This window comes from Lagopus muta, chromosome 1, assembly GCF_023343835.1.
Source record: "Lagopus muta isolate bLagMut1 chromosome 1, bLagMut1 primary, whole genome shotgun sequence".
NCBI classification, from domain to species: Eukaryota; Metazoa; Chordata; class Aves; order Galliformes; family Phasianidae; genus Lagopus; species Lagopus muta.
In genome coordinates, this window is record NC_064433.1 from 106,822,419 (window position 1) to 106,842,986 (window position 20,568).

At 39.0% G+C, this 20,568-nt stretch overlaps 1 protein-coding gene across 7 annotated transcripts in view; it reads right to left on the reverse strand.

Moving 5' to 3' along the window:
- The window catches only part of ERG (ETS transcription factor ERG), a 147,197-nt gene that overhangs the window by 57,503 nt on the left and 69,126 nt on the right, over positions 1–20,568 (reverse strand). For 2 of the 7 annotated variants that reach the window (XM_048933849.1, XM_048933843.1), the window contains exon 1: positions 6,140–6,352. The exons of 3 other annotated variants lie outside the window; for them this stretch is intronic. In XM_048933849.1, coding sequence (XP_048789806.1) covers positions 6,140–6,208 — 69 coding nt within the window. In that variant the 5' untranslated portion in view covers positions 6,209–6,352. 2 more of the 7 variants (XM_048933848.1, XM_048933850.1) reach the window with 2 other exon arrangements.

Consider the following 20,568-nt stretch of genomic DNA (forward strand, 5'->3'; position numbering starts at 1 on the left):
TACATAAATACATTTAATAGTTCAATGTAAAAGCATTGGTCCTAAATTTTTACACAAACTGATCTGTTGTAATGTGGCTTAAATGTTTAAACAGCAGCAGGTGAAATATTACCTTTATATCAAGCGAGAAGGGCTTAGATCTTCTCAGTGAATTACATATTAACAGATAGGAAGTTCCTACTGAAAGCATTTCCTGTATTGGTAGTCCCTGATTTTGGCAACTTATCTTGGCAGGAAATGAATGCAGGAAGTATCTGTCTACAGACTCTTTATCATCAAGGTAATTGCTGTGGCAGCATTTTACTGTTTATCAAGATAATAAACACATAGTCTAAAAAAAGATGTTTTTCAGCTCTAAAGAATTTGGTTTAAAAAAATCTTATGGGCTAGCACTGATGTTATGCAAAATCTTCTGTCCAGAATTTATATGCTGCCACTTGTTTCTTGCCGCACAGATGTAATTAGGGATTTGTCACACAAAGCATTTCTCTGTCCAAGTGTGAGCACAGCCTTTAACAGCTAAGGAAGAGGAGTGCAAGCCCAAATGCCTGAAGCTTTTCCCAGTTAGAGCACTATTTCATGCTCTCTGATCTCTCTTAAGTCAGGTAGTTTTAAAGAGCTTGGCCACTTGCCATAAATAAGTCACTCACTACCTCTTCCTTCAGGTATTTCCATATACCCAGTCTTTGTAATTTGTTGTTGTATTTCCTTACCATCTATCAAGCACTGCACAACCAGGCCACATGTTTCACTCAGCAAGTTGGATCTTTTCCTAGTGCGAAGGGGTTAACACCAGCCTAGTGACACCACTTCCTACCCATGGGTTGCAGTGTACATCCCAAATAAACATAGGCTGTAAGTGAAGGGAGACACTGCATCCCATGCCTTCCTTTCATTCATTCATTTCCAAAATATGTTTGAAAGATCATTTGTCTGGTTCATTCTACAGAGTAACACAGAATCATTATGGTTGAAGATCTAGTCTAACTATCAGCCCATCTCCACCATGCCCACTGATGATGTCCCTCAGTGCCACATCCACACGGCTCTTGAACACCTCCAGAGATGGTGAATCTACCAACTCCGTGGGCAGCCTGTTGGATGATCATTTGAAGTCTCCTTCAGCTGTTCTTATTCATTCTTTTTAATTATTTGAAGTTCAATGATATTTATGATGTTATTTTCATTTAATTAATTTTACTTTGAAACAAATAATATTTGTAAAGAATAGTTACTAATGGTAGTAATCACTGATCTTAATACTGTATTATAAAAAAAAAACAAAACAAAACAAAAAAACAACAAGAAACCACATACATTACCAATATTTACTGGTTATTAATCAGTATTTACAAGCTATTAACCAGTGTCTAATGGTTCTAATAGGATGACTGTGTAGTAAAAATGAGCAGCTGTATACATAAGGATGCATGAACAGGGAGAGAGAGAGCTTCCTTGCAATACAGGTTTCCAATCCTGATACAGATTCAGATTGGAAACAGATTTCCTGAAACAACTTCTCTCTCTGTTCACTGTGATGACTTGTTTACATAGTCACCCTTTTAAAAGGTAGGTGAGTCAAGGAACAACTAGAAAACTACTATCCAACCTCAGGCAGGCTTGGTTGCAACATTAAAATAAACCCTGCAAACATACATCCTTTAAGGAAAGGATTGATTCTTTTTTCATATAAGCACTTCAGAGTTTCTGTATTTTTGTCTGTGTTTTGAACACAGGCAATATTTGTTCCATAATACACAAACATATATTGAGGACAGCAGGATGACAAACAGAACGCATGCTCATTTGGTCTGACTCCAGACTTTTCACAACTGACATGAAAAAATGCTGACATTTCTCTACTGTGTAATTATCCAACAAAGGAAATTATTTTTTAACTAGTTAATGGTAAATTTGATAGAAGTCATGTTGCAGTCAATGCAAAGTTTTTTACTGACTTGACTGACTTATCACTGCATGTGATACATCCTACTAAATCCCATCAACTTTCTTTAAATTGGTAACACAAGTAATACACATTCAATTTTTGTTTTCTTTTCTCTGCTTTATTGATTTTCAAAATAATTCTGCTGGCTTGATGTAGAAAATTGCATTAAGAAATCTATTTCCTTGCAAGGGAACAACATCATATATTTTTACTGGATTACAAACTGTCACTTGGAAAATAAATATCTTCTTTTGGCACGGACACTTGTTAAAAATACTTCTCTATTTATCTTTCAGCAAATCATTCTCCAAGAACACTTGATTCTTTAAAGGTTATTTCTGAAAGGCCTTTTGTAACTCATGGATCTTGCTGAAAAACATTTTGTTAAGAGATAATATAGTTCTTGTTAAGAAAAAACAAGTAAACAAACCAACCCAGGCAGTCAAACATATGCATTTTCCAGCTGTTGTTCCTTGCCTGGGGACTTACTTCTGGAAAGCAAGATCCTTATTCTGGAGTTAGTTTTGGCATATGCAGCCACAAATCGGCTCAAGTTAAATGACTGATGATTAAGAGCAAAAGAAAATATCCTCAAAATACCTTTTTTGTTGTGTTTTTTTTTTCTTTTTTTTTTTTTTTTTTTTTGTTCTTTTATGTCTTTTTCTTAACTGAAATTCTTTATTTGAGTCAGAAATCATGTTTTACCTGGAAATTAGTATAGGTCTGATTCTACTGTCTTTATTGCAGTGAAATACAGATAGTTGGATTAGATGATCTTGCTGGTCTTTTCCACACTTAATGATTCTCTGATTCTATGAACTTCTTGAAATTGGTGGAAACTTTGAATAAAGCAAGATCAGTTTAAATGACTTAAGGCACTCTGCTCTTATTTCAGATTCACCGTAGCTCTTAGGTGTGCACTTGACTTTAAGAAAGTTGTGTTGTCACACCAAAACCAATTTTCAGGTTTAAAGTGAATCATTTGCTAACTGAATAATGACCCCCCTCCCCCCCCCCCCCCCCCCCCCACACAAAACAAACAAGCAAACAAACAAAAAAAAAACAACAAAAAAAAAACCCAGAACAATCTTCAACTAATGAATTACTTAATTAATTTTATGCAAGGAGCAGAAGTACAAATGTACTAGTATTAGTTCTACTGGCCTCAGTGCAGATGCAGATCTCTAAACAGACTCAAATATGCCAAGAACAGATTTTTTTTAACTGACTGTAGTTTTCCTTGGATGTAGAAATATACGAGAGTATTTAAATTTTCTGTAAGAATATGAGAGAAAAATGCTGTAGAAAGAAACACAGGCTAACTTAAATTTTTTGTAATATTTCTCACAAATTATCTTGCCACTATATATGTATATATAGATAGATATAGATATATACTGCTTTAATCATTCATACATCCATACAACAATACAAACTGTACAAATACATCCATACATTCTCAGGTCTTTGAAGTCACAATGATGATTCTCCTGCCCTTTATCAAATATACAGATTTTTTTTTTCTCCCAGGAGTCATAGCTTCCATGCAAGCACTACATTAGAAATTCCTAATGGAAAGGGAACATTCACATATTTATAATTAAATTAGAGTAAAAGAAATATCCACAAGTGTAATCAATAGGTTATTGCAAAGTCATGATAATTTACTGAACAGTTTTTATAAGAATTAGTGCAAGGTAAAGAAATTTAACAAGATTTGGTACATGGCAAGAAATTATGATTCCAGTTGCATTTTTCTTCATCATGTTCTTTCATGTTCTTTCCTTCACTATGGGATATTGGGAAAAAATATAGGAAAAAAAATTAAAACAAAACAAAACAAAACAACATGAAATGACCTTCAGGATAGATATTTTTACTTCTGCTCAAGTCTAGAAAAAGAAGGAAAAAAAAAAAAGAAAAAAAAGAAGAAAAAAAAAGACATGCCTTATGCAGAAGTCCTTGATATTTTCTAACGTGGTATTTACTGTAACAAGTGGGATGCTTATAATTAGCAGTATTGTGTTGATTTGACAGCCTTCAGCTTCAGGGCTATGCATAACTGTGCTTCTGCACGTATCTGCCAGGTGCCAGAAGAGTACATGTCACATCGGCACTGAAATCCTCACGGCTGGGAGACCTCCCCCACTTGAAAAAGCATTTTAGCCTTTGAATGCCAAAAAAAACATCACAGTGATTAAATTAAATGTAGCAGACAAACGGAAGTGAATGTATTAGAAATCTCAACTCCAGGAAAGACAAGCAGCAGAAGAGGCTGGGGGATGAGGAGAGGTGCATCTCCTGGGAAAGCCCCTATTAAGCCAGTCCAATTTCTCATGAGTCCTGCAGGTCTGGCTGCAGGTTTGTGACAGGAGGATGAATCAAACTGTTCTGCTGGCAGGTCAACTTTGCACGTGTATATGTCGAGAGCAATTTCTATCTGGTTATGAACAACCGCAGCCCAGTTTTCTTTTCACACTGAATGATTCCACAGCTTCCCTAAAGAGGAAAGCAAGCTTCCTCACAGAGCTCCCACAGAAGGCTTTCTACCTCCCCTGGCCACAGCCTGGTGCTGCTGACATGGCAGGCAGCATGGGCCATTATTTTGAAATGGCAAAAAACATCACTGAATCGCATTACAAAATACTTAGCACAAGCACAAGCGCCCTTTTGGCCTCTGAATGGAATTTCTTTATTTCAGAAACTTCTCAGTTAAATAATTTCTTTATGTACTCAGCATAGAAGAGGAATTGAATCTCTTTGGACTGGCTTAGCCTCATGTCAGTGTACATCTCCTGCACCTAGAGTACAAAGCACCTGTCATTTCTGTCCAGTAATTTTACATTTTACACTCATAAATAAAATCCTTGCTTCAGAATATAAGCCCTTCCCTACCTCTTAAGTGCTAAAATCCACAGCGTTCTGGGGTGTAGATTTCACTCTGCAGGGCTTGCATTCTCAGACAAGGAGACAAAAACATGCATTTTCCCATTCAGGAGGCTTTGCTGCCTGCATTGCACTAACAAGCTGCACAACATACAGCTGCATATGGCATCTTCTCATCACTCTAAGCATTAGGTGGAGGTGAAATAGTAAGGATGAGATATTCTTCACGACCACTTACCCTATTATAAAGTAATCATAGAAAAAGTGACCACAAATAAATAATAAAAGCTCTTCAAAGCATATATAACATCTAATCTCACTGTACTATCAGTTTTGAAGAAAATTTTCCCATCAGCATCAAGAGCGCACTCTGTTTAATAAACACCAAAAACCACATAACTATCTCAGCACATACCCCTTTCTCTCAGCAATGCAAAACTTGCCTCCTGAGCCTCAAGATTTCAAAGAGAGCCTGATCCTCTCATGTCTGAAAATGCACTCTGAAAAGTGCAGCAAAACCAAAGGGAATTCAGCCGGTTCAGAAGCACCATTGCATGTAACAGATACTGGTCAGCAGTGCAAAGCGGATTCAGATCTACAGATAGCCTCTCCAAAGCATCAGTGATTGGAAAAAGAGAAGGCTCATTGTACTTCTTAACCACGCTGTCATCAGGTAAGACTTTCAGATTTTGATAACTATAACAAAAAGCATTCAGTGATCTTTAAATACCAACAGCTAGGCAGAAATTGCCAAGAAATCTAACTGCAGCTCTGCTTACCTATAACCAGCACCATCACTACTTTGTATCTCTCACAAAAACTCTGGCATTATTAGAAAAGTACCAAAATAGACAATACCATGAAGAAAACAAATACTTTGACTCTGAATTTGATAATGCAATGCTGCTGCCCTCACTGTACCTCGCAATCTCTTTTGCTCTTTACACAAAATTAGTTTCACTATCACAAAACATTTAGTTACAGTTACAATTTTGCGATTAATCATATTAGATATAATAGATGTAACTGACATCTACTGCGACACAGAGAAAAGCAAAAACTCAATAGATAGACGGATAGATTGAATCCACTTTCTAAGTGATACAACCTGAAAAACTCAACAAAGCTATTCCCAAAAATCAAAATTAAACAAACAAGCAGAAAACCAAACACGTAAAACATGCACCGAGAGAAATTTATAAGTCAACATAAGAATTTTATTATCTGAAAATTTAAGAGAAAAAGAACACGCCCATGAGATCTTAACATCACCATTAAAATAACCTTACGAAAAGTCCATAGTACCAGGCTAGAGTTTCTAGAAAAGCACATCTGCAGGACACGGAAAGAAGAGCTGGTGCCTCTGGTTCCCATTTGCTAGTATTTGTGTCCCCATCAACAAGAGAAACATTTTAAAGTATCCAAAAGTCTAGCACTCTTAGGAACCCTTTTTTGCCTTTCAGCACACACCCTCTCCCCTTCTGTCAGTCTGCAAACACATCCAAGTTGTCAGAATGGTACCTACAAGAAATTTCAGAAGCTCTCATAAAAGGGCTTCGCATATGCAATCCACAGCACTGAACAGTGAATTTAAAAAACCCAATTTTTTTTCCGAGTTTGAAGTTTTTAAGCCTTGCGGATGGTTGGAGTAGGAAAAAGGAAATTTACTAGGCAGTACAAAGGAAATCTTGTTGTCCTCTATTGTGGCAGTGGGGGTGTTGCCCAATTCTAACTTATCTAGGTTGATAAAGGAAACCAAAGAAAACGCTACTGAAAAAAATTCCAATGAAAAAGGTACCCCTTTCTTACCTTAATAGTGCTTGCCATAATGTGATCAAGATTATTGATCGCTAATAATTGCTAATAATAATTATTGCTTCGCTCTGACCAGAAAGAAGTTTTGATGAGGTTGTTTAGAGCGGATGAGATTGTGCTAACTCTGGGAAATGAAGTCAGCCAATGGCAGGAAGAGGTTTCTATTGGTCCTGGCCACTGCAGCTCGAAGAAACAGGATATTTGGGAGTGAAGAGATAAGAGTCCTAAAACAATGTTGTTTTTCTTGATGATATGTGACTAAAAATCTTTTTTTTTTTTTTTTTTTTTTTTCTAACAAAAAAAGTCCACTGCCTGTGACTGCCTGGGCAGGTGTGATCTGATGTGCAGTAAGTGCGACATGTTGCTCCAAGGCAGGATGCAGATGTCAGATGAAATGGGCCACGTTCGGCATTGGTTTCATGCAGTCTGCTCACTGGGGAATTGCTGATTCAGGGCCGCAGCCTGACTGCGTACAAGTGGGTGTATCTCCAAATATGTTAAAGCAGCCTGGCCAGCTTACACTGCATCTATATTTGTCCATTAACCTCATACTTAGGTTCTTGGGCTACGGACGCTTTCCAGCCTATCAGGTTTAGCACCTTTGTTCTTAGAGAAGAAGCAAGAGATCGGCAACAATAATTTCTTTTTGATACCTCTTTCACACCAAGGAAAGGAAGTCACAGAAAAACATGCATTTCTAAAGCAAATGTCCGAATTCCTTAAATTTTTCACACTCTTCCATTTGTTAGTTTATAGCTTTTCCTGCTCGAAAATGAGATGGTTTCACTGTCAATTCCCTTCCTGGTTTGAGCATGATAGTAACATTTTATACTGTGTTTCATAATTATTTGTCCTTAGACAGAACTTGGCATACACAGGGCACCCCAAAATTCGCAGCTGTGCAAATAACACGTCATCCCTGTCCTAGGCCCTTGCTTAGGAGTGCTGAGCTCTTAAAACAAAAAGAAAGAGGTTGGGAATGAGAAAGGAAAAGTGTTTTCATGGTATTAGATGCCATGCAAAGACCCAGCTCTGGCATAATTCTCTCTCACTCTTGTAAACCTTGCAACATTTTGGATGATAAAATTTTGAGAATAGAACTCTCTAAAACAGAAAAAAAAAGAAAAAAAAATTAAAAAAAAATTTAAAAAGTAAGAATGTATTACTTCTTCAATAATCTAGCAGTTTTTAAAGCCTGTCTGACTGCAACCAGCTTCTGATTTCTCAATACTTGCTGTAACAACATCAGAACATCGGACATGTTGTTTGACAGCACCACAGCCTGGTGTATAAAATTCCACTATAGCAGGCATGTGCTCTCTACCCAGGAACCCTGTTGTGGTCAAAAAAGAGTAAAAAATAATGACAACCTTTAATGGCATCATTTAGTAGAGGCTGGCAACCTCATCCTCTCCCAGTGCCTTCCTCTCCTGCTCCTTGGGAAAAGAAATGGAAATAAGAGCATTTTTCTGTACCTGGCCATGACTGTGATATTTGGAATGAACTTTTTCCAAATGATACGTACTGACAATGGTAGCAGCACGAGCCCCAGGTCAATCTTTTCCTCCCATGCTGACCCAAAGCTGTTCCTCCAGAGCAGCACCTGTTGTAGGTGAACTCCCAGACTCTGGCCCTTGGGCCTTGACCATGCAGGTGCTGCTCCACCTCAAGTGAGGCAGAACAGAGGGGAAGCTCCTCCATCCACCCTTACTGATGGGAATGGCCCCATGGGGACCACATAGCAGGCAATCCCAGGACCCAGCTGTTGTGCTCCTATTACTGAGCAACACAGGACTGGAGCAACTAGAACCTGGAAGAGGTCCTTGTGGGAAGTCCTTATTTTAGTCTTGGCAGTATGTCACACAGCTGAGCCTCTATCCCAGCTCATCTCCACCTGCCTCACAAGATTTGAAGTCTTGAGGCCTCCCCAGCCAGCCCAAGGGGCTGAGGAAGCATCCAGCACAGAATTGGAGACCTGTAGAATGGCTTGGGCTAAAGCCCATGCCATCTCAACCCTTGCTGTGGGCAGGGCTGCCCTCCACCAGCTCAGGCTGCCCAGGGTCCCATCCAACCTGGCCTTGAGTGCCTCCAGGGATGGGGCACCACAGCTTCTCTGGGCAGCTGTGCCAGTGCCTCACCACCTTCCAAGGAAAGAATTTCCTACTGACATCTAACCTAGCATCCTCTTGATACAGAGAAAATGGAGGCAGTGTCTTTTACTTTTACTCCCCACTCTGAGTCCTGAGATATCAAAAGATCAATCTGCTGTAAAAGTTTAGCATGATTTTAATGTTTACTTTAATGAGTTTTCTCCATTGCAAAGGTGACTTCTGGTCCACTCAGAGCAATTCACAGCACCACTGTGAATAATTTCTGTTCTTTATGAGTTATTCATATAAAAATCTGGAGTTGCACTGCTGACTATCTTCTTGAGGCCTTCATCCATTGATTTAGTCAGTAACTTCTGGTAACTTTCCTATTTTCATTATGAATAGCAAAAAAGAAAACAATTTACAGTAATTGTATTTCATGGGGATGTTGATTTCCTCCCTTTTCATCTCCAAACAATGAGTAAGGCAGCCAAAAGATTAGAGCCTTTTTCTTGAAATTTCAGAGAGTTGTATAATGTTTCAGTTGGGTGACTTACACTCTAGTTAAACCCCTGATATACATATACATATATATTATATATGTATGTATATATATATATATATATTTTTTTTTTCTTAATCATATCCTTGAAGTATCTATCCCTCCAGTGGGTGGGATTTATCAAATTCATTCACAAGCAAGATTTAGTAATGATTCTTCTCCATCCTGTCTCCATATAGACAAACCTCCTGTTGATTTCTGTAGGGCTTTTGGAAGCATACAGCAGGCAATATCAGACTCTGCTGAGCTCTGTTATTCTCATTACATGAGTTTTACAGAGCCTACAGCCCAGTAAGGATTTTGCCATTTCAAACTGGCATACATTCTATGCCAAAGAATTCAATGAAGTTTATTTGACTTTCATGCTAATACCCACAGGCAGATTTCTGAGGGCTTACACTTAATGTCAATCCAATTGCAAGGCAAAGCCTTCGTATTGTAAGAACAGCAAAATCAAATCACCATCATTCAGTTACAACAGAAAAATAATATAAACACTTCCATTATTTTTCTCTTTTCTGCATTTTGTTAAGGCTAACTAGAAAGAAAATATGCTTTTGTTATGTTAGGCAACTACATGCTATTGTCTGAAATAATGTTGTGTGACTTTGAAAAAATGTGTCTTTGTCAACAGACTGAATGAAAACACAATAATACAAAAAGTATCAAAGAGTACAAAAAGCCACATAAGCCACATAACACTGCTTCCCTCCATAACTTTGCTCTCAAGCTTTTTGCCCCAATTTCTCTGGGCTACTTTCTGATGAAATTTTCTTTTACATTCAAGCTTGCATCTAGAAACCACAGAACAGCAAAACAATACCTTATCTGCTTGGCACTACATATGTGCTTATGCTATTTGATCAAAACAGGATTTTTAAACATGCTTTAAAGTTACAGCTGTGCTTCAGTTCTTTCAAAGATACAGACAGGCTTAAACACTGCTTTAAGTGCCTTCGACCTTCAGGATTAAAGAGCTCCATTTTTAAAGACGAGTGTTTCTACACTGGAGACAAAAGATAGATTTGATCTCACCATGCAAAATAAATGATTTGACTAGGTGCTAAAAAGAGATAAATTTCCAGAGAAAATTTACAACTGCTGGAACAAGCTGCTGTGTTTGTTACAGCCTTTAGCACTAGTACAAGAAGTATGTCCAGTATGTGTGCACTCACCTAAAAGACAAGAAAATATTTCAGAAGAAATCATTTATCATACTATTAGAAACAATCTTATTAACTTTTAAAACAATCTACCCTCGTTTTGTTGATTGCTTTTTGTTTGTTTGTTTGTTTGTTTGTTTGTTTATATCATATCTACTAGAGTAGGAAATATATCACAGCATTCCCTGTGTGGACAGCTCTGCAATCCACCTTGCTATCTGGGAGGTAAACCAAGAATGTGGCTCCTGAGCCTGGTTGACCAAGAGGATAGAGGTTACTCTAACATCCTCACAAAAGCCATGGAGAGGAGAGGAGAGGAGAGGAGAGGAGAGGAGAGGAGAGGAGAGGAGAGGAGAGGAGAGGAGAGGAGAGGAGAGGAGAGGAGAGGAGAGGAGAGGAGAGGAGAGGAGAGGAGAGGAGAGGAGAGGAGAGGAGAGGAGAGGAGAGGAGAGGAGAGGAGAGGAGAGGAGAGGAGAGGAGAGGAGAGGAGAGGAGAGGAGAGGAGAGGGGAAAAGCAAGCTCTGATCTTTTTATCAATATCAGGGTAAAAAGGAGGTCCCATTTTGGCAGAACCAGGATACAAGTCAGAAAACTTCAGTTCAATAAAAGACATTGCACTGCGGTTTTTTCCATAGTAGATTTAAAGAAATTGAGAGAAATTAACACTACTTTATGACACACGAAGATACATCTACAAAGATCTTACTTCTCTAAAAAAATAGTTTTCTACTTAAACGTAGCTCTAAATGTTCAGCTTGGCCATGCTCTGCTTGGTGTGCAAGGACCAAATAAGCTCTAATCAAATTTTCACCACACGTTGCACTGGGACTTCCACCCTCTAGTTCACAACTAAATAAAATGTCAGCAAATCTGATCACGAAGGGGAAACTCTCCTCCTTTCCCCGCATAAAACTGATTTATTAATATTAGCACTGCCTGGCCACTGGGGCAACACGGCACGTATCCCATAGAGAAGCACCCTTTCCTTCGGCGTCTCTTCCAAGCTCTCACGCCTCCTGCTGCCTTAAGGTCAGCTCTGGCATGGCGGGGGGAGGAGGGATCTCTCCCCAGCACCGAGCACAGCAGCAGCGGTCACTAGAGGGTGCTCGGTGCCCCGAGAACAAGAGCTCGGGGCTCGCCGCCTGCCTCGTTTGATCCCAATGACACGGTGTGCACGCAGCTCGTTCCAGACTCTTGCAGTGACTTCTTCGGATAAAAATGAGGGCAGAGAAAGTAGATCTCTTCCTGCTGTGGTGGTACCAATCATCGAGTTTGCCCTCAAGACTGGTTACAACTGCACTGTTCACGCTTTCTTTGCTTCCTTCAGTCACTCCTTGCACTGTACCCATCTTTCAGTCAGTTTGTCCTTTCATATCTTCCCTTACCCTCATGCTGTGCCTCTTGTTCCACCGCTCTCTGAGCAATGAACTGCCTTTGTCTGCTGGCTGAGGTGAAAAGCTGGCAGAGATCCTGACTCGAAGAGGTTAGGTCTTTGGGGGTGTTTTTTTTTTTGTTGTTGTTTGGTTTTTGTTTTGTTTTGTTTTTCCACCTCATGGAACAATAGCAACAAAGAATTGATTGTATTTATTCCAGTGAGCGCATTTCTACAGAAACAAAATGTTGGAGGTTTTCAAATTGAAAGTCGAAGTCTGCCTCTGAGTTCTGTAACTCCAGCTCATGCTATTTAATCTTGTACAACCTAAAATATTTTTGATAACTGTGTCACCCTTTGATCACTTTATCCTTTCTGATCATCCTTTGGAGACCAGCTCTACTCTATACACGAAAAGTACCACAGGAGCAGGAGATGAAAGAAATAGGAGCTCTGTTTACATGAATTACATTTTATAGAATCATAGAATGGTTGAGGTTGAAAGGGGCCTCAAAGCCCACCCAGCCCCAATCCCTGCTGTGGGCAGGGCTGCCCCCCACCAGCTCAGGCTGCCCAGGGCCCCATCCAACCTGGCCTTGAGCGCCTCCAGAGATGAGGCACCACAGCTTCTCTGGGCAGCTGTGCCAGCACCTCACTGCCCTCTCAGTGAAAAACTTTCCCCTAACATCTAATCTAAACCTCCCTTCAGTTTAAAACCACTCCCCATTGTCCTATCACTATCTACCCTTGTAAAATGTTGATTTCCTTCTTGTTTATAATCTTCCTTTAAATAATAGGAAGCTGTAATGTAGTCTCCCCAGAGCCTTCTCTCCTCTACACTGGCATGCTCACTAATACTCTGACACTGGAGTCTCCTGTAATATCCAACATGTGTACTTCATAGCAGCCTAGCCAGGCAGGGAAGTGCTGACATACTCATTTGCAGACAAGGAATCAAATCACTGTCTGCTGCTAGGATTCATTTCCTCAACCTTCACCCATCTTTAAATGTGGGTGCACAGATCAGTTGTCCTCGACATCTTCTGCAGCCTTCCATACAATTTTCTTCATCACGTCTTTCAGTTTCACCTGGAACAGCAACTTGCAACACCTACTTAAAAGGTGAGATCAATCACACTCTCACTCTCTACTATCTGCAGTGGGAATCTGCATGATTACATGAGACACAAACTTTTGGATAATTGTGCTTACATGAGATTAATCTCACCCTAGGTGTCCTTTGATTCTTCCCAAATTTTCCCATCTCTAAAGTGTTAATAATCATACTGCAACACACCAAAGGAGCTCTATATGGATTAACAATTAAAGTCTGCTGAAACTTTTGACTGAAAGCTGCCACCAATATGAAAACTATTTGTTTTCTATTATCTAATTCAAAGCTGATTAAGTGACACTGGTAACACAGTGCGAAGAAAATACTTCAAAAAAGCAAATTCTCTGCAAGGAAAAAAAGAAATAACTGTGAGGGCAAAGGCCACCATTTTTCATCATTTTTTTTCCAAGTGTTTTAGATAATTTTAACTAAAATACACAATACTTTGAGCTGGTTATTGAAGAATATTGTCCTTCGCGGTCTTGCTATCCCCAGATTGAAGGGCACTGCACCAAGCAAATACATCTGGCATATTGGATTTCTACACCATATTAGTGAAGCTGTTCTGAGATTTTCATCAAGAATGGAACCTATTAACGTGTCTCTCACACTGTTCTGGTGTTTATAGCATGCTTTGGAGGACTGTGTGCTCTTTTTTTTCACTCCACAACCAGGAAGTCTATAGAGAATGCTTTCAACTGTTTTATTTGACCTTTCACCTCCAGGCTTTTGCCTAATCTGTAAATTTGAATAGGAGGTATAACTGTGCTTTTTTTTCTCTCTCCCTCTAAGTAACCAGTTGAGTTCCTTTAAGGACCAGACACACTTCTAAAACTGGGACTCTTTTGGTATTGTACTTCTTTGTTAGTAGCTGTGAACAAGAAACAGATGTGAAATCTCTGTTTTTGAAACTTAGTGACCCAGAAAGACTGAGGCTAATCCAGATCATTCTTAATAACTGAAAACTGCCACCCTTTGGCCACCTTGAGATACATGTACACAGGCAGGAATATTCTCCATTCCCAACAGACATACAGACATAAATAGAAACCTCAGGATTTTTATGCAAATCATGAACTCAGGAGCAGCTTAGGATTTGAACAACAGCAAAAAACCTAAATCCTTCATGGATGTTTTTCCCCAGCATCAATCAACCTTTTTCCACTTAGACAGCTGCTTTCAAGAAGAACGTGAATTCTTCACCAGTGGGGAAGGACAGGTAAAAGAAACAACAGATGCATAAACAAAACTTTGATATATTGATATATTGTTTCAACCCATATCAGGAATCTCACAATATCTATCACTGAGATGGAGATGACTGAAGGAGAGACCCTTAGCCTAGTGCCACAGGTAGAAGAGCAATGGGGTTGGAGCTGATAGAGCAGTGCAGTAGCTACACTCCTCCAGGACTCCTCTTATTTTGTCAAAAACATGAGGGAGAAATTTGAGCAGCAGGAGATATCATACCTATCGCTATTTCCAAACACAAGATGTATGCTTCGTATATATACAATAAAAGCATTCAATTGCACTGTTAAATTCTTTTCTTTTTTCTTTTTTAGTTTCACATGCTGTCTAGAACAAAAAGGCACGTTTAACTAGCTCTTTTAAATACACGGAGCATCACTGCACAAGAATAATTATTTTGCACCGAGATTTAAAAAATAAAAAATAAAAAATAAAAAATATTAAGTACTCAGGAAATGTGATAGTATGTCTTCCAGGAATTCTCCAAGGCTAGGATGCGTGGTCCAAAAAGGATAAAATGCACATATTTCTAGAGCTGTCTGATATTTCTGCCTCTCCCTATGTCTCAGTAAAACTATATACCTGAGACGAAAAACGTATCTGTTAACTAACACTGGTTTATTTTGAATCTCAACTGTACAGTTATGCTAAAAATATTTACCAGCTTTTTGAAGAACAGGACAAATATGTTGAGAGGAAATAACAAACAAAAAAGCCTGTGGAAAGTACATTTTCATGTTTTTTCTTGAGGACCAGAAGACAGGCCTCAGAGCATGGCATGATTATGTGCTACAAACAGCTCATTTATTTATCTAGCACTGAAAACTCTCATTCCTCTCTTCTATTAGACCCAATGTGTTAAAGCTTTACTCCTTATTGGCAGTGAAGGTTCTGCAGAATTGCTTGAGTTGTACAAAATATTTTCATCTGCAAACTTGATGACTCTAGAATGGCCTGTTGGCAACTCTCTTCAGCGTTATTTAAGCAATTTATGAACAAACTTTTTACTACCAGAATGAAATGCGCCTCTTTAACACAGTACCAGTGTAAAGCTTGATAACAAATACCAATAGCCAAGAAATACCACACTGATAAAGTCCTACCTGACCTGAATTCTATGTAACCACATTTCTAAAACTCAATTCATTTAGAAAACAAGACATTTGCAAAAACCTACAAGAAAACGAGATGATTATCTTGAAAGTACTACAGTGAAATCAAAGAACTTGGCAATGATTAAATAATATGTTTTCACTTGGGGACTAAATGTACTGCAAGAAAAGGAGAAAAAAAAATCTCAATTCCTTTAATGGATAAAAACTGTGGGCATAAAATGTTTATCACTTTGAAACAACAACAACAACAAAAAAAACCTCCAACCCATACATAATTAATTGACAAGATAATTGTAACTCTGAATTTTTACAGACCTGGGATTTTTCATCAACACATCTTACTCCCCATGTCTAAATCACTTTGTTGGTTATCAAGTGTTTTAAGAAAAATAAAAGCAATGTCTTGCTTTCACTGACATGTATGGGAAAACTTCTTCTCTCTAATAGCACAAAGGTTTCAATCCACTGAGAATTAAACAAAATTATACATTATCAGCATTCCTTGCAAGCTGGAAATTTTGAGTTTCAAAGGGCATGTTTCAAGACATAAAAATTACTGTCCAATAACTGAAACTCAGCAGAAGGGGAAGGGGGGGAGGAATTGATAACTGATAGGATTTGATGCATGATTTAAGGCTTTAAGGCCCAGAAAAGAATCTGTAAAGATTTCTCCTGCGATGAAAGGCTTGCCAGACATGTGTGAAAAACTTGCTAAAACATGTGTGTTACATTACCTTGGTGGCCCATGACTTTTCCAACAACCATTCCCAATTAGCTGAGATCCAGTAAAACAGAAATGAGATTTTGTATGCAGCATTAGTCCTCTAGAATGAAGCACTTATTCTAAAACGTTCTTTTACTTTGAGCCTAGCCCTAGAAGATGCCAAATGTTTCCAATTCATGGCACTCAACTACATGGGTAGTCTGCTTCTTTATCTCCATCCCATCAGAAGACTGTACCAACTGAAAGATAACCATTTAACCTAGAATTAGGCCAGTATTTCCCACAATGTACCATAACTGGTCTATAGAATTAGTTCCTTCTTAAAAGAAGGCCATATAAAGTACCATATCACATTTCTCAAAAAGAAGTTGTGGCATTAAGGTGCTTTGGTTTTCTTTGTATTCTTGCCCTCTTGCCCTTCCTCCCAGCTGTGAAGGACTCTGTGTCCTTCAATTAGCCATAGTTGCTGTGCCAGAGTGAGGATGCCACAACCAGTCTAGGTCTATGCAAGGTGTGCCAGGCAGTAAAATGCAATAGAAAATGTACTGACTGCAGCACAGAATGCTTGCCTTGCCTCTCCCTCGGTAGGCACAGGACTTCAGAAATCTCTTCCTCACTTCTCTGCTGAGCTACACAGCCTTGTGGGAAACTGGTTGTCTGTAGTTCTCTACGTTCTACTGAATGGACAGAGAGCTCTGTTTCCTTATGAAATTCAAACAGGATCTGCTTGAGGAAAACCTGTTTCAGATTATCCTTCCAGTCAAATCTGTCCCTGCAGTGAGTGGCTGCCTTGATGAAGAGGTGATCCTCTTTTCACCTATGAAGTTGTAGCTAATGTCCCAAATGTCCCAAGCACAGTTCTGTTTTAACAACCTAGGATTGAGAGTCCATCTGAATGTTTTGCTTGGCTTCTAAATGGCAAAATGTGCTATTAGGGAAGAAGAAATGTTATTCATGCCAGTGGCACTTTCTTAATGATCTGGCATCAAGAAAAAAGAAAAAGGGAAATAGAAAAGGAAAGTAACAAATTCTTCTTAGACTGCAAAATAACAAAAACTTGTGTTTTCTTCGTTAATATTGCACAGTTTTCCAGTAATTAGGTTCAATTATTTGTTTCTCTATTAATGAGACTTTTCTATATTGAATAAGAAATTTAAATAATAATAATAATTAAAAACCATTTTTAAAACAGTCCTAGTTAGATGAATTGATCTTTCCATACTGAGCTGCTGACACTACTGTTAGTGCCAGTACTTCACAAGGAATTAAGTGGTATATCAACTTACTTCACCAGTTAGACACTGGTATTTAAGACAACCAAGATAACTGTGTAGTTCAATACACCATAGCACTCAGGCACAGTATTTGTTCCCCTGAAAGGCCAAGCTCGAGTTCCAATCTCGCAAAGATTTACCATATGGGACATTTCCATTACAGTTTGGGGAAACTGTATTTATTTACTGGCAACTAGTTATTTGCCAAAGAACATGGTTTTGGGACAGCTGAAGCCATTTACTAGTTCAGGTCACACTTGGTGAATAGTTTTGGCTGGAACAAAAATGACAGCAGGCTATGAAAACACTGGACATTCTCTCAAGCAGATATTTAAAGTGGTTTCAACACTTTGTTTTCATGGCACTTGTCATGAAAGGAAAGGAAGGAAAAAGTAATATTTTCAAAGATTCTCAAGGAGGGTAAAGGCCTTCCTTTTAGGCAGTAGCTCAGCATATGCCCAGGCATAGCACTTCAGTACACTTCTCCACCAACAGGAGCTGCCACCAGCCAGACACAAACTTCATCATTAAGTTATTTGATCTCTCATTTGCTATTTGTGTCTAAGACAAACTGGAACAGAAGAAATAATAAGCAACTCAACTATGATATAATATCTGCTCAGATGTTTTTCTGGATCAAGACCTTCAGCCATAAGCTCCTCCAAGGTCTGCATACCTGGACAACAGTATCTTCAGATCTGGGAGTTGGGGAAGCTTTGTTTGCCATTGGAGAACAAATAACACACATGAATAATGTTATAAAAGAATTAATTTCTCTGGAAGTTATATTTATGTAGGATTTGTTCAAGCCAAGCATGTGCAGAACTAAAGCTGTTTATCTGCCAATATAAGAAGTAAGATCCAAGCAAGTCCATCCAGATATTGCCAGCACTACAGTTCTCTCCATGAGGAAAGAATTTGGAATGTGTTATTTGACACAAAACCATATAATTGCAGTGTCAAAAAACTACAGTAAATGATTCTAATCAATTGCCAAGAAGTGGAATATTTTTCTGGCTTGTATTCCTGTTAGAAAAATAAAAATGCAAGAGTTACAGCAAGTCTGTTGTTGCTAAGATGCAATTCTAGAAATTCTCCGAAGAAATAAAATTGAAGAGGTTAACAAATTAAATAATATCTTAGATCTACCAAGGTCAAAAACAAATGATTTAGCTTTTCAGGCTTTCTGTGCCAAATAACATAACTCTACGTGTTATGAAAAGCTAGATTCATACACGTTAATTCAAGTCAATAGTATTGACTCTTCAATTAGGATGATGGTTACAGTGTGTTCAGTGCTTAACAAAGTATTTATCTGCTGCTTGTGAGCTTTTGTTTGAAGGATTAGCCAATATCACTCCAGACTTCAAAAAGAGCAAGAACAATGAACTGGGAAACTACAGGCCAGTCAGTCTCACCTCCATCCCTGGAAAGGTAATGGAGCAATTTGTTCTGGATGCCATTACCAAGCAGTTGAAAGAGAAGAAGGTTATCAGGAGTAGTCAACGTTGATTCATCAAGGGGAAATCATATTTGATCAACCCAATGGCCTTATACGATGTCATCACTGGGTGGGTAGATGCAAAGAGAGCAGTGGATGTTGAGTACATTGACTTCAGCAAGGCATTTCACACTGTCTCCCACTGCATCCTTATAATGAAGCTTAGAAAGTGCGGGATAGATGAGTGGACAGCGAGATGGATTGAGAACTGGCTGACGGCAGACCTCAGAGGGTTGTGATCAGGATCTTCTAGTCCAACCGTCCTCCTATTACCATATTACCTATTACCATATCTGCTACCACAAGCACTAAACCATATCTCATAGCTCCACATCCAGACGCCTCTTGAATACTTCCAGGGACAGCGACTCCACTACCAAACTGGTCAGGCCATTCCAGTGTCCAGCCTCTCTCTGAGAGAAAAAGGTTTTCCTTACGTCTAATCTAAATCTCCTCTGGCACAACAAGTTTGCTGATTATATAAAGATGGGAGGAGTGGCTGGCATGCCATAAGGCTGTGTTGCCATTCAGCAAAACCTGGACAGGCTGGAGAGTTGTGTGGAGAGGAATTCAATGAAGTTTGACAAGATCAAGTGTAGGGTCCTGCACTTGGGGAGTCTAACACCACGTGCATCAGTACAGGCTAGGGGCTTACCTGCTGGAGAGGAGCTCTTTGGGGAAGAACCTGGGTGATTTGGTGTGCAACAGGTTAGCCATGAGCCAGGAGTGTGCCCTTGTGGCCAAGAATACCAATGCAATTCTGGGGTACATTAAAAAGATCATGGCAAGCAGGTGGTGATTCTTTTCCTCTACTCTGTCCTGGTGAAGCCACACCTGAAACTCTGTGTTAAGCTCTGGCCACCCCAGACAGGGAATCTCCTAGAAGGTGTACAGTGGAGGGCAACAAAGATAATAAGGGTTTGGGAGTACCTCCTATACAAGGAAAGGCTGAGAGGGAATCTGATCAACATTTATAAATATCTAAAATGCGGGAAGCAATTAGACAAAGCCAGACTCTTTTCAGTGGTGTATAGTAAGTAATAGGATAAGGAGCAATGACCGAAAACTGGAACACAAGAATTTCAATACAAATACGAAGAAGAGCTTCTTTACAGTGAGGGTGACAGAACTCTAGAACAGGCTGCTCAGAGAGGTTGTAGTCTCCTTTGTAGATATTCATGAACTGTCTGGACAGTTTTCTGTGTGACTTGTTATAGGGAATCTGCTTTAGCAGGGAGTTAGACTCTAACATCTCTAGAGGTCCCTTCTAATCCTTGTAATTCTGTGATTCTGCTTTTTTTTTCTCCCAATTTTCTTATTGTGGTTCATTTTTTCCTTTTTGGTTGATGATTTCTCAGCACTGTAATCTACTGACATCTCTCTATAAGGTCTCTTTACTCTCAAAGGTGACAACAGCTTCCCCTAATTAAATATCTGCAAACTTACTTAGTGTGCATTTAACTCCCGCATCCAGTTCATTTCTGAAAACACTGAAAAGAAACAGCCTTAAAATGGAGCCCTGTAGAACACAATTAGCCATTGGCCCAAAATAATCCTGCAACTCATTGAGCCTGACCCATCATATTGTTCACCCATCATATTGTGTACTTCTCTAGCTGTATGCTGGGTATTTTGTCCGGAAGAATACTGTGAGAAACAATATCAAAAGCTTTGCTAAAATCAAAACAAAAACTGAATAAAACAACCACATCTACTGGTTTCCCTTGGTCAACTAGATGGGTAATCTCGGCAT